The sequence below is a fragment of the Pagrus pagrus genome, assembly GCF_965226575.1.
Source record: "Pagrus pagrus genome assembly, chromosome: 16".
NCBI classification, from domain to species: domain Eukaryota; kingdom Metazoa; phylum Chordata; class Actinopteri; order Spariformes; family Sparidae; genus Pagrus; species Pagrus pagrus.
The window spans coordinates 18,424,344-18,439,649 of NC_140200.1; the positions used below are offsets into that span (position 1 = coordinate 18,424,344).

The 15,306-nt window shown below is 37.3% G+C and overlaps 1 protein-coding gene across 3 annotated transcripts; it reads left to right on the forward strand.

The window, feature by feature from the left end:
* Positions 1-2,137: 2,137 nt before the first annotated feature.
* LOC311271825 (microtubule-associated protein RP/EB family member 3-like) lies at positions 2,138-14,656 on the forward strand. Of its 3 annotated transcripts, none has more exons than XM_084377713.1 (8): positions 2,138-2,228; positions 5,449-5,516; positions 6,807-6,934; positions 7,022-7,167; positions 8,952-9,111; positions 10,913-11,043; positions 11,405-11,557; positions 13,431-14,656. In XM_084377713.1, the coding sequence occupies exons 3-8, from the start codon at positions 6,814-6,816 to the stop codon at positions 13,497-13,499; spliced, it is 780 nt and encodes a 259-aa protein (XP_084233839.1). In that variant the 5' UTR covers positions 2,138-2,228; positions 5,449-5,516; positions 6,807-6,813; the 3' UTR covers positions 13,500-14,656. The 3 variants fall into 3 exon arrangements, with proteins under 3 accessions (XP_084233839.1, XP_084233840.1, XP_084233841.1); XM_084377714.1 differs by having other exon boundaries at positions 6,810-6,934; XM_084377715.1 differs by lacking the exon at positions 5,449-5,516 and having other exon boundaries at positions 2,158-2,228.
* Positions 14,657-15,306: the final 650 nt, after the last annotated feature.

The following is a 15,306-nucleotide window of genomic DNA, read 5'->3' on the forward strand; positions in this document are numbered from 1 at the left end:
ATTAACAGTTGCAGTAGAAAAAAGCCCAATAAGATCATTTTCCAGAAGGTAAATTTAAAAGAACTATGATTTTCTTTATTACATATCACTCACAGAAAATTGGGATGTCTACAGGGTTTATCTTGTAAATAATGAAATGCTAAATCCTCTTAAAATATATGAGAAAGTAAAACTCACTTCTACATATAGGACTCAAGGCTGTAGCTCTATTTCATTTGAAGTAATTGCTGTATTCCTGGTTGATCTGCCATAAAACATAAAGCTTTGCATTTGCACTAAATCTTTAATTTAAGCACAGGCTTTAAATAAAATTCTGCTGCTCTTAAAGGTTTGAAGGCTCTTTTAGCCCAGTGCTATATACTGTAAATAACGACTATACTATTATAATTACGGTTATTATTACACTGGACAAAAGGTCCCTTCAAAAGTAATTAAAATGATTAATGAAATTGTCTTAAAACAAGTGTCCTGTATCTTTTCGATGACTGTGTCTTATGAGAACTTGATGAGAAATATACTTGGTAAAAGTTGTAGTTTGTTCGGTGCAATACCTCCACATTTTCTCCACATAATAACCCCACTGTATTCATTGTAAACAAGTTTTAGAATATCCATGATTGCAGCTGAAATTGCTAACTGTAAATATAATCAGCACAAAAAAAGAGATTTTTCTGTGGTAGCCTGCTGTGCTGCATCATGACCTAAATATTAAGCAAAGATTAAACATACACTCAGTAACACCCTGCTGTGAAAATGAAGTAGTCGACATTTACTTAAGTACTGTACGTCAGTAGAAAATTTGAATTTTACATTTTATGCTACTTCACTTCTAGTCCACTACGATTTAGAGGAATTTATTGAGGTATTTTATTTGAAATGTCCAGTCAGTTGTTGGTTTGCAGATTAAAATGAATACAAAGTATAAATCAACTATTGTTGATTTATACTTTGTCATCTATTGTCAACTAATTGTGATCTAATTAACATGCAGTGTTGTATAAAGTACCCAAAAGTCATACGCGAGTAAAAGTAAATACATCATGAATGTTACTTAAGTATAAGTTGAAGTGACCCATATAGTACTTGAGTAAAAGTCTTAAAGTATCTGATAATAAGTATACTTAAGTATCAAAAGTAAACAAAAAACTGACTTAAGAATCAAAAGTACAAGTATAAGTAATTATACATATATTTACATGTATGTATACTGTATACGAGAGGTCAATCTATTATTGGCCTGGCCAATCATCAGATCCAATATTCAGCATTTTTCTATATTTAGCATTTTTCTGATTGAAATCAGTGGGGGGGTTTATGTGATTGTCATAAAATAAGTTAATTTATATGTGCATTCATTTGCCTCTGATTCAGCATGTAATCTGAAAAAGTAACTAACTAAAGTTATCAAATTAATGTAATGAGTAAAAAGTTCTATATTTTCCTCCAAAATGAAGTGGAGTGGAAGTATAACGTATGAGAAAGTGGGAGGAACAAGTACCTTAAAATTCTGGTAACTACAGTATGTGTATGTTGATGCTAATGGAGGGTCTGAGCTTGAAACAGCATTTTTCATTTTCTAAAATACACTACTCAAAATTGGAAAGGGATATTGGGATATTTTCACTTGATTGTTTATTCTGTGACATATCTGGATTTTTATATTGTGTTTGTGAATATTTTTGGTCCCTAAAAATAAATAACACATTTCATTTTACTTTTATTACATATCCATGCACATGCATATATGCACCCATATCACAATGTCTAATTTTGAGTAGTGTAGATGTAGCACAAAGGACTCAAAGGTATGTTTTTATACCCTTGTGTTTTAAAAAATGACATTATATTTACCTTGTAACCTTGTATTGTCACCCTGCTGAATTACTATTTCTACTTAGGTAAAACACCTGAGTACTTATTACTAATTAACTTTTTAAAAATACATGTGAACTTTAACTCAAAGTGAGTTTAATCACTTTAATCTTTAATGACCAAACACGGGCCGCAGTCACGCTGTGGTGCTTTACCTTTTCTCCGTCATGGCCGCTCACGGGACACCAGTTTCACTAAAAGTAATAAAAAAAGCCTGCAACTCCTCTGCGCATGCGCACTGACAACGGCTTAGGTGAGACCAGTCTCGCGCAACTTGCAACAGTCGGGGTTATAGCAACGGAAAAGCCCATCGTCAGACACAACGGGACGGCTGAGAGAGACGCTGTCGCACTCCAGTGAGTATCATTAACTCAACTTAACTTAAAATTCGCTTCTTTACGGTTAAAATCAGTTCATTTAACGGCTTGTTTAATTTACGCCTCTGATAAATACTTGTATCCTCCCGCTGGTGACAGTTATTCTGTCACTGGCATTGTGCGTGTGTATTACCGAACAGGCCTTCAGAGGGGGGTAACGTCAGGCTAAACAAAGTCTCGTTTTCACTCAGCGTTACACTTGGATGTATGTTGAGTCCTCTGATGTCTCTGAGGTGAAATAAAACCATGTGGAAAGTCGTTAAATTCAACAACAACAACAACAGCCACTCGCAGCCAGCGTTAGCGGTGTTTAAGTAGTTAGCTCGGAGCTAGCAGCAGTACAATACAGTCACACACAGTGGCAGCAGTGCCTGTCGCACCGACCGCGGTTGTGAAGTCAACTGTCAAAACAGGCAGGCTGACCCGTGAAACCGACTGGCACCAGGCTGCAGTCACAGAGACACACACAGGAGGGTTTACATGCCTTTAGATGTACTTTTAATACAACGAGAAGACCGTATTCTTCTATCTGCTGACCCTGGGTTTTGTTTCCTCGCATATATAATAATAGCTGACAGCCTGAGGCAGTTTGCTGGAGGTCAAATGACTTTATTTTATTTGATAATAAAAACATGTTTTGGAAGACTCTCAAAAGCCAATAAAGTATAGGAGGCTTTCTTAAAGATACTACATGACTTTCATCCGTTATTATAAAGATATTTATCCTATATGTTCATTTTGTAAATCTGAAATAATCAATATTAAACATGTTTTCTACCTTCTACTGCTTTTCAAAACTCAAATATATAATATAAATGTATTTTATGTGGGGTTTAGATAGATAGATAGATAGATAGATAGATAGACCGTCTTTGTCTGCTAGGGAACAATCATAAATGGACAAATTATGTTATTTTATTTTGTTAAAACAGTTGTTTTTTTTCAGTATGGCACGTTTTTCAAATGACAGGGGATGACGTTCACTGTACAGATTGTAAAACCTACTGAGGCAGTGTGATTGTGATTTATGGGCTCATATAGCAATAAATACAGTTGATTTAACTTGATTTGATATGCCCAATTTCAAACTTGTAGAAACGGTGTATTCTTCAGCAAGTTCACCAAGAAACTGCTTCTCCTTTCCTGGAAAAGAAAATTGGATTATAAATAATTTGATAGTTGTATTTTTCGGCCCCTATTTCTGGAGCTGCTGTGAATGTGCACAAGTGTGTCAGTCATCCCCCCCTTCTGCCTTTTTAATAGCTTTACAATCTGTTAGTGTAGTATGGCAGCAGTGCAGTGAAAATAAGGTTCAAGGTTTACCTTTATTATCATTGTACAATACAGGATTGAGCAGTGAAATACAGTTGTAACCCCTCACACACAGAAAATGTAGAAACACATAATTTAAATTCAGGTATTTAAAATAATAACAATACATTAGGGAATAAAATCCACATACATATACAAAGTATAGAAAATAAGTACTAAAGGAGGAAATGAAAATGAAAGCTATATTTACAAAGACATTATACTGTTATGTACATATATAACATATGTACTATATGTGCAACATCAGTGTAATATGCAGGTTATTGTGCAAAGAAGAGTATAAGTGTCCATCAGATTCTTCAATAATTAAATGTTTTTATTAAACAGGCTTAAACAACTGGTACATACTATATAAGAGAGCAAACACTGACCAGATAAGATGCAAATGCAGGTATATGTTTCCAAAGCGGTCTAAAACAAAGTAAAAACAACACATTTAGATCAAGGGTGTTTTTATACAGATCCCTTTAAATTTTGTTGAATACTAGCCTGAGCTCTTAAATGAATTTTGAATTTAAAACACTTGTTTATGTATTCATGTGTCTTATTCTGGTAGCAGGAACATGAGTAAAGAAAATGCTTTTAGGACTTACGTTACTACAGACTTGTACTCTACTACTCTATAATAAGGAGTCAAAAACAAATAACAAGTGTGTTGATGTCTTTAAGATCTGGAAAATGTTGTGGAAATTGGATCTGTCAGATGGGACAGTCCAAGTTTAGGGTTACACTCAAGTAAGACCATGCATCTTATTTTAGGTCACTGACCCTATCCTTGTGGTCTGTTGAATTAATTAATGTATTATTACTCACGTTTTAGGCAAATTACTATTTAACAAGTTAAACAAAGCCAAGCAGGTGTTTCTAAATCATTGCTCTTAGAACTAGGGCTGCAACTTATGATAATTTTCATTATCAGTTGATTTGTCATTTAACTCTCATATAAGACAACTTAAAACAGCTAATGACATTTTAGAGGATGGAACCAGTTTATATTTGTCAATTTTGCTTGGAGATATTCTGATAATTGTTTCACTGTTAGTGATACCTGCTGTTTAGTTAAAAAGAGACCAAATAGTCAGTAGTTATTGTTTCTAATGAACTGCTTGTGTTTCACGTATCAGTTTTTTGGGCTAGGTGTGTAGTTTGCTTCCTAAGTGGACGAGAAAGTCGGGGATCAAAATATACTCTTATGTGAAAAGGCAGTTGGTGACTTTTATTTTGCTAACCTGTCAGTTAGTCAAAGTAGATCAGTGGGCTAAAAGGACACTTTGTATTCACCCACCTAAAGACCAGCATAACCAGTAGCTTCACCGGCCACAACCAAATTAGCAGCGTTTTCCTGGTGAATGGTGTTACCTCTGTGAAGCCCTGCAGTCAGGAAGTGATTGTGCAGCACAGCATCCTGGCTGGTGTTTACTTTGGAGGCGGTCAGTTTACAGGAAAATCTTCATTATTGTTGGATTTTTATCTCCAGCTGTCAGTGTGATGAATCATGACTGTGTTGTTTTTTCTGCCTGTTTGTTGCACCTGCTGGAGATCTCAGCTGCCTTTGTGAACCATTACATCATGTTGGACCTGAGCTAAAAGGATTAACTGAGGCACAGATTAGTGGCCTAGCAGGTGAACTAGTGACTGATAGTTTATCTCTTTGTAACCTTGTGGAGACGCTCTAGAGCACGACACTAAACCATTCTGACCATTCAGAAACGCAGGTATTGAGGAAATTATTCATTATAAACAAAGACAAACGTCAGTTAACTTTGAGGAAAATTCTGAGAAGATTACGAGTAAAGTAACTTTGATATAGGATTATCTTAACAGTAGCAGGAGTTATATCCCACATGTTACTGGTTTCTGTCCCCAGGTCTTTTTATAAGGTGGTCCATCACAACCTGATTTGAACAGTTCACACCCAACACACACCCAGTGCAGGTGAGTAAAGTGTGTGTGTGTGTGTGTGTTTGCTTTTGTCTGGACATGATAGAGTCAACCAAGCAAATCTCTCATATTAGCCTCATTAGACAGGATACCTTATTTAAAAGCAGTATGTTAACATAAATGTCTGTGTCAAGTGTTTACATTTGCATATTAACAATATTAAACTTTATTTTGCAGCACACTCCAAAACAAAAGTACGAAGTGCTTTACATTGTTGAAAAAAAACATTTCAGGACTGCAAATGAGACAAATAAAATCAGACTTTTTAAAAAACAATACAAAAATAAATGAGCTTTCAATTTCAATCAGCAAAACCAAAAGCAGGATTGGAGATACTTGCTTTATTTTTTATCTATACCTATTGAAGCATGTCCGGCTTGCTTCTAAAAAGAAAACAAAAAAACACCACTTCAAAGAAGACACAGCTATCCTACCCGTAGCCTGCAGCTGCACTTCCAGGCTAAAACTGTGTGCACAAAGACAATCAAATGGCAGTCACATTGGGTTTATTTTCTTCTTCTGTGATCCTTTATTTATTTATTTGGAAAGAGGGTTTGAGAAACCAAACTTGTTGCAACTCTTTTGTTGTTTTGTTTAACTCTGGACTTATTTTTGGTCAATATTGTTTGAACGTCCCTTCACCCTAACCTGCAAAAAGCCACCAGGATAAAGTCACGCTGTTGTTATAAAATAGAAGAATAGAAGAATCTAAAAATCTAAATACCCTTTTGTCAACCAATAATCAGATGTGATAGAATAACAATGGCAAAGCCATCAGGGTTGAAAAAGGATGCTCATAATCGAAAATTAATTCATGGCCTTGTAATAGAAAAGTGAATCGTGCATTTGGAGAATCATAACACTCCTATGTCCCCAGTAATATGAAATATACATATGATTTTTCTCTCATAGTACCAGTGTAATGAGCATTATAATAGATCGTGGTTTACATAATTTCTATTAAATGAAAAAATGATGATGTTTGCCGTTCGACATCTTTTTAATTCAGTCCCTCCATCTGCTAAAGAAAGTCATTGGAATCAGAGGTTTATTTTCTAAAAATAATTTGTTTCCTGTCACATTTTACCGATCCATTCCTAAGTTTGTTACTGTTTTTTATTTTTATTAAAGATTGCTTGTGTCATGTGATTGCCACAGCTTTGGTAATGGTAAAACACAGAGTTTGAAACGTGTTTCCTCTAATGCAGTCTTAATTTTGTGTGTGTGTGTGTGTGTGTGTGTGTGTGTGTGTGTGTGTGCGTGTGTGTGTGTATCTATGTAAAGCAGGAGGATGGCGGTGAATGTCTACTCCACCTCTATGACCATAGAGAACCTGAGTCGTCATGACATGTTGGCATGGGTTAACGACTCTCTACAGCTCACCTACACAAAGATCGAGCAGCTTGGTTCAGGTAAACACACACACATCTTTTTTATGTTGAGCTTGTTATTAAATTCAAATGTATAAAAATATCTGAAAGGTAATTTTTTTTCCTCAGGTGCTGCCTACTGTCAGTTCATGGACATGCTGTTTCCAGGCTGCATATTGTTGAAGAAAGTCAAGTTCAATGCTAAGTTGGAACATGAATACATCCACAATTTCAAGGTCTTACAGGCTGCATTCAAGAGAATGAATGTGGACAAGGTGAGAACTCATACACATTCATGAACACATCTTCCTCCTGGATTTGTGGTTGTTGAAACATGTAAGTTGACATAAGATTCATAAAGAGAAAAAATCATATAAGAAGCACCAGTAAGACCAGAATTACTTTGCCAAGATAACCCCATTACTGTGATACTAACACATTAACACCATTCATAGCTTGATCCTTTCATTGGTGCTTTTACACTGAAGCTCTCAGATCAAATAAACCAATATAGCTGAGGAGTTACAAAATAAATTCTATTGTTTTTAATGTAAACTTTAGTTTGAAAGAATAGCTATCTGTTTAAATTATTTGTTAAAGTATTTCTGCCGCTATTTTGATTGCAGTCAGTGACAAGGTAACAGAAATAGGAGGGGTGACATGCCACAGTGGTGACAGGCTGGATTTTAACAGGGCCATTGTGAGAACATGGACAGCATCTTAAAGCAACATTTCACCCAAATATTTAAATTCAGTCATCATCCACTCCATATAATGCTGATGGAATAGAAAGTCAGGTATCAAGTTTATTTAGTCCGCAAAACATTTCTGGAGCTTCACAGCAAAACATTGGTGCAGCTTCTCCAAAACACCTGAAGTTGACGGGGACTTGCTTTTAAATGTTAAAAAACAACTGAAAGAAAACTAAAAATGTCTCTTGTGGTCGAGCTTGTGCACTCACTTCAGCTTTCTTTTTAAATCAATGTGGGATCTTGGGGCTTCAGAAGACTTGGATTACACCGAACGAGCTGTATGGAGCCATTTTATGTTTTCTCTCGGTTGTTTAGAAAAAATGCTGCAATGCTATTTTGCTGTGAAGCTCCAGAAATGTTTTGTGGACTTCACAAAAAACTTCCCCTGACTTTTCATCGATACAGAGGTGACTAAATAATGACTGAATTTTCATTTTTGGATTTAAATATGCCCACTGAGAAGCCCCAAAATAGTCTGACTCACAGGAAGTAGGTTGTTGGTGTAAGCCTACCCTTGGCAGACTATTTCAGTCATCATTCTCCACCCCTTCAACTATCTGCGTATTACCGTTACCTGCGTAAGACTCCGTCGCTACGTGAAACAGCAACAACCTCTGAGCTAGCAACCTACAAGCTGAAAATGGCAAATTTTAACAAAGATTTGGATCATGCAATAAGGCAGGCCTGCTTGCTTCGTTTGTGGGGATTTAACCATTTTAATGTCAGGTATCACCTCTCACATGCAATATACAGTAGAGTAAACTTTTAATGTCCCGGTGGGGCAATTTGCTTTGCAGACAGTAGTCAAACACAAATGCATAATACATCAAGCACATACACAAGATAAGATCCATATCACTTACACTATCACCATAGATCATGGAGGTTGTAGTTTGCAGTGGTTGTTCCACCAAAACAAGTTAGCTGCCATCACTTTTTTGCAGGGGCACCATTGCTGCATCCTGTGTTTTTGACTGTCCAAGAGGATTGTGATTGGTTCAAAGAAATACAAACAAGCCACATTGTTTGTCTCCCCTATACCAGAATGATAATGTGTTCAGCAGGACTATTCTTCAGCAAAGTGTGGAGATAGGTCTGGCTGTGCAACTCCAGCCCCAAAATAATACTTTGTCTTTCTCATCTTTTCCCCAAATTTCATGTAATGACCTTTTGATCACAACCATTGCAGTGTTTTTTATGGCTTTCCAGTGCCCTTTATATAACATTATATAGATCATAGAAGTACTACCTTGACACTTAATCTCTGTCATCCTCTCTCTCGTCATCTCCCTCTCTGTCTCTCTCAGATCATCCCTGTGGAGAGGCTGGTGAAAGGGAAGTTCCAGGACAACTTTGAGTTCCTTCAGTGGTTCAAGAAGTTTTTTGACGCCAACTATGATGGGAAAGAATACGACCCTTTACTGACAAGGCAGGGCCAGGATGGAACACCGCCTCCACCTACCCCAGGTACGTACAAACAAGTACACACACTTGTGTTTGTCTGACACCATAAGCTGTGCGTGAACTCGAAAGCTTCATTTCATTGCTCTCACCTCTTCATGCAACCACATCCCCACCTCTAACCCAGGTGAACCCATTCTTCACAAACCTAAACGACCCTCCCGCTCAGGTAACATCCCCTGCATCGAGCATGTGTGTATGTGTTTGTGTGCTTGTCGGTGCTTTCAGAGTGTCTTACCTACTTTCAGACTTGGAGTTACTGGGATTGGTCTATGCTGGCTGGTTGTGTGCAGTATTTGTGACTTTGATTGTATCTCTGTAGTTGCATAATAGACATTTTTTAATAGTTATAGTTTTACACAATCTCACAAGATGTTCTGCTTTTTCCCCATATGTTGTTGATCAGAGTCAGTCAAAATTCAGAATGGCGTATAAATATGTTTGGAAGAAGAGGAAAAATGTACAAGGAAATAAGTTGGAATCGAGAACTGCTCTTTTCAAGCTGTATACTTGGGGACAATAAATACATATGTGGTTGCAAACTGTGCTGTTCAACTGTGGTGAAGGGCAACACAAAAAATGTCGACAGTACGTTACTTAAACTTTGCTAGAGGTATCGATGTTTTGCAATAAATGAGCTGGAACAAAATGGCTACAAATATACTGGAATTGTTCTTTAACGTTACAAAATCAAACCACAAGACTTCCTGTTAAGGAAGAATCTGTGTCTTTGTGCATGTGTGTGTTTTTCTGAGGCACTTGAGACTGAGAAAACTTTTGCAAAGTGAGGTCATTTGGCCACTCCTCATGTCTTGATGGGGCTTGTTGACGTTTAGAACTTGGCTTGAAGTCGGTTTAGCATAGGGTAAGAATTAGGAATTAAGATTAATTTAAGATTATTAATTAAGAATTTTTTGTCTACACTGGCCGCAGATCAGCAGATCTCACAGCTCAACATTCAATACTGTAGTAACACACGAGAAAAAAGAGAGAAAGTAGGGATGTTCCTATCGACTAATTTCCATGATGTTTATAAAGTGAAGTTCAAACTTAAACTAGTCAACTACAGTTGGTAGAGCGCTCGTCCCATGTACAGAGGCTGTGCCCTTGCTGCAGCGGTCCAGGGTTCCAGTCCGATCTGTGGCCCTTCGCTGCATGTCATCCCCATTTCCTGTCATCTCTCTCAATATAGCCATGAAAAGGCCAAAAAAAAACCCAAAACTGAACACAATTTAATCTATAAGGTTAAATTGTCTAGAAGAATTTTGCATATATAATAAGACACATTTAAAACCATTAATCACCTTCCCTTTTTGAATTGAATTCTTCAGTAACCAAATGGTAATTTAAAAGCTGCTGAAATGTGTGGCACTTGCATTATGTACACTGCAGATGATCCAACAAAACATGACAACACATTACTAACTCGAAGTTAAGAAATAACATTTTATTGAAAAGAAAATTTTATGTAACAAAAAATCTTTTAGAAACATGCCATATTATTACAACATTTCAGTGCAGATTACGGCAGAAATTCATTTAAATGTGTACATTAATAAAATAATAATAGTTTAACTGACTGGTATTTCTGGTGTTGACAAGCGAGAGTAGCAACGTTTAAAAGACATCATAAAAAGTTGCTTTGGATTCATATCATGCCAGAAAAGTGTGACCGATTATATTTCCTATGTAGACAGACAGCTGCATTTGTTAAAATGAAGCAACTCGGTTAACTCACTGACAGTCGACTGAAAACAACTCAGCCCAAAGGTGTTGATGTAAAAATGTGTGTTTTTCTGTCTTCCAGGCCCCATGAGAACATCTCCCACAGTACCGAAGTCTGTTCCTGCCCCTCAGAGGCAGATAGCAGCAGCCCGCAGGAGCGCTCCTATGACCCGCAATGGAGGAGACGCTGAGCTCATAGAGCTCAACCAGCAGGTACCACTGCTGATTGATTAGTGACACCCTCCAATGTTCACGACACTCGTTTAACTTTGAGAGCCCTTCTTGGCACAAGCACCGTCACATTGGGAGTACCACACTGCTCTCTCATACTTAAATAACAACACAAGGTCACTGTGCCGGTCTATCCCATTATGAAAACAGGGTGCAGGATTTTTTGGACTGAATCAACGTATTCACACATTGTTACAGTAATTTTAAAGTCTAAATTGAATAGGTTCAAGGTTAATTTAATGGATCTAAGTTGTAGTCCCTTAATGCATATTTATTCGTACTATGTTCTCTCTAACTTCTTTAGTTGTTGTGTTAATTGTTTTTTCACTGTCTCTGCTCACAGCTTCTGGATTTGAAGCTGACTGTAGAGGGGCTGGAGAAGGAGAGGGACTTCTACTTCGCAAAGCTGAGAGACATCGAGCTCATCTGCCAGGAACATGAAAATGATAATCACCCAGTCCTCACCAAAATCATGCATACACTGTATGCTACAGAGGTATATACAAATCACACACATGGAGCACATGCATCCAGATATATTGAACACTTTAACAGTATTGCCCGCTTCCTTTGGGTGCCCGTGTTAACCAATTGTGCTGGTCAAACAGAGCAATCTGCAGCGTTCATATTGGCTTCTGTTTTATTTTCTCTGCATGCCGCAAGCGAATCTGGCAAGAGCACTGACTGATTATCTATTACAAATAGTGTCACTGCTGTTTGTTATTGTGTTTTACGTATTTATTCCTCAAAGATAAACAGACAGACACAGATGCTGCTGGCAGCAGATAAACCCCTCCCTGCAGATTTTCACACAAGTCAATGGTTTTGACTTCATTGTTGCAGAAGAAGCAACATCCCATGTATCCAGGAACAACTTAAAGGCTATACGTTATAAATGAATGAGATTACTATTAAGATTAACTCTATGTGCAGGCCTAATAAGAAAAGACCACCCCACCCCACCAAGACTAAATAAGGGGAGTAGAGGCAATTATTTCCTTCCATTTCAAGCACTGCATTTGCAACATATACACAAGAAACCAGGAAAAATTGGTTACACAGGTAACAGGTTACATCGTAACTGTATACATTTAGAAGGTCCGTAATTAGATTTTCCTCCCTACCTCTGATCTCAGGTAAGAATTGTACCACACATATCACAACAGTTTAGTGGTAGAAGACACTGCTTACTGATCCTGACTTTTTTAAACACTCCAGTGACACAGCACACTGCAATGTGAATGTGTGCAAATTTTTTGCATACAGCCAAATGTTCAGCTGTGGAAACAAACTTGTTCCTAAACTAGTTCTAGTATAGTTCTACTTTGTGTCAGTGTGCTGACCAGTGTCGGCATAGATCAATACTACTTTTAAAAGTAACTCACTACCTTAAAAGATTACTTCCATTTAAAAAGTAACTTGTTACGTCACTGCGTTATCTACTGAGAAAAGTAACACGTTCGAGTACTTTAGAGTGACCAAAAATGACATTAAAACCCCTTTGCGATTGGTTGCGCATTTCAGTTATATTGTCAATTATATCGGGGGTGTGTAGCAAACTGTACATGTACCTTTAATTGTATTGACTCTACTGTCATTTTGTGGCCTTCTTTACGGCCCACAATTGGTCAGCCTAATAATAGGAATGACAGATGCAATATACTAAAATGCGGTAAATTTTAAAAGTGGCTTTTTCGTCGTAATTATGCTTTTACACGAAGGTTTGACTCGGGTACATTCACAAAAAAAGCCTTGGTTGCATTTTGGGGAGAGTTACACTTTAAATGGATTTAAATGTGGTGAATGTTTAATTTTAGTTCAGACTGTCATAGATTTTGATTCAACTCTATAATCACATTTAAGGACTGGAGTTTGTAGTGCTTTCAGACATGTATTGATTTTAGTGTTTAAATTGTTTAGGCAAGAGCAACTTGACTTGCTTTAGGTTTAGACATTTCACCTCCTATCCAAAGGGCTTCAATTGAGAACTGAAAAACTGACAAAGCATTTCTCAAGAAGTGTTATAGAGTCTTTGTTTAGAGTCTTTGTGTCATCAGTTTTCCTCTTTGTGACTGCAGTTTCTTTAGAATCTTCTCCTTGATCCATCACAGCATTTTGCAGTGTTTGTAACTGCTATATTTAAGATGTTACAGCAGTCTGATGATCACCAAATTAAAAGTGAGCTGTCAAAGGCAACATGAAGCATCTTACAAATACAAAGAGCCCAAGGTATCATTGTTTGAATTTCTGTTGCATCAGGTCTGAGCTCTTTAGAAAAATGTAATGTGGCAAGAGGGAATGTCTCAAAACATTGAATATTATGACTGCTCATAATGATGTCGTACACTGACTTAAGTCTTCTTTTCCAGGAGGGATTTGCACCGCCAGATGATGAGGAGATTGACGAAGCGGCACAGGGAGACCAGGACGAGTTCTGAACTCTTCTTCTTCTGTTCAACGGTCATCAACCAGCTCCCTCACCTCTCACCCTTTTACCTACCTGAAAATGATTGTCATAATACCGTTTTTTTCCCCTTTATTTGATATTTTACAACCCCCTTACCTCTCCCATTGTGTCTGTGGCTGTCCATATCCATGACGACTTTGTTGCACAGCCTAGCTTCCCAAAACTAGCAAAGGACACTTAACCCAGATCTGTCTGGACCAAGGCCCAGCAGCCTGACTTGGCTTACTCGACTTATTCTAACCAGAGGCAACAGCTACTACAGACTAGTTTAACCTGCTAGTCTGTGAAAGGTTTGAGGTTAAAAGCAATGAGATTACAGAGATCCAGCACTGACAGCCTGCAGCCAAGGGTGCTGTCAATCTGTCTGTCACTTTCTCTCACCATGCACTTTGATTGGTCACCACACGCAGACATGCACTTGCATCAGGGTACAGAGTTAATATATGAAACCACACAATGTTTTCCACACAATGTGATCAGTTTGAGGATATTTTGGCTGTAAATTTCACAAAAATTTACAAAGTGAGATTGTAAATGGCGTTGAGCCCCTTTAGAGAGCAGCCTGCACAAATAGTATATTTTGAAAATATTGCTTATGATGACACGTGAACGTACATTCAGCCCGCAGACATATCGCAGACTCTGAACTGCTCACATGTACATGTAAAGAAGTCATCATTCCAAGGTAAAAGCACTACAGTTGAATATGCTCTTATTCATCAAGTTGTCCCACCAGAGAGGGTTTGCTCATGAATGCTTGTTTATGAGACAGCATGATGTATTTATGTTTTTATTTATTTATCTTTTTTTAATCTGCTCGATGCAGTTTCTGCAAAAAAAAATGAGGTTTTGGATTTGGGGAAATCTTGCACTAAATGTAGCTGAAACAAACCGACTGAAATGATCCAAAATGCCAACATGCAGTGACTGGCTGTAGCCAGGATGATACAGGAAGAAGCTATTTTATATTTTGTAGATTTCTTTTAAAGAGGTTTGTTTTTTATTTGCATTGAATTCCTCAATGGCCAAGTCAGAGGCGTCAGTGTAAAAGTTATTTATCAGACAAATGTCAGGCTTTGAATTCTATGAATGAACAAATGTAAAAAAAAAAAGAAAAAAAAAAAGAAAGTAAGATTACAGACAGACACCACTAAATACTAATGTTTGACTGTGTTAATTGAGTTAAACATTGTAGCTGCTATCATTATTTTTCTGTTGCTATTTAATTGAGTTTTGTTGCAAAGTGTTAAAACGCCACAGTAGCTGCCAAGGCACTATAGGTGTGGTTTATTGTGATTGACAGCCAGGCTGAGGGTGATTGACAGTAGTTGGACCAGTCCGAGAGAATAAAACATCAAACCCTCTCTCACCGTTTGCTATCATGGCAGCCATGTGATAAACCTGCATCATTTGGAGTTAACTGCTGGAATGAAATAAAGCTCTGAGGTTCAAGAAAAGTAACAAACTTTATTGTTGTGTGTGATATCTGCTATGTTGCTGTTGTATTTCTTATTTATCAGGAGTGGTGTTATCTTGTTCCTCATGCAAATCAGTGTGAAGCTTATAGTGAAAACATAAGGACAAATTAATTGTACTTGAAAAACAATTTGGGGACTAAAAGAGAGGTTTATTGATAAGGAAACAAAGGTACAATTGACTTGCAAAAGAATAACACAGTGACCCTGCAGGATTTCCACTGTTGTCTGTGGTTAAGCTTCCACTCAGATGAAATGGACAAGGCTTGAGAGAGATCCAGGAGGTTTGTGCCAAACACTAAG

Coding starts and splice junctions, on each gene's coding strand:
- LOC311271825 (XM_084377713.1), top strand. CDS start 6,814: ATGGCGGTGAATGTCTACTCCACCTCTATGACCATAGAGAACCTGAGT. Junction 11,044..11,404: donor TCATAGAGCTCAACCAGCAG/GTACCACTGCTG, acceptor CTCTGCTCACAG/CTTCTGGATTTGAAGCTGAC. Junction 11,558..13,430: donor ATACACTGTATGCTACAGAG/GTATATACAAAT, acceptor CTTCTTTTCCAG/GAGGGATTTGCACCGCCAGA.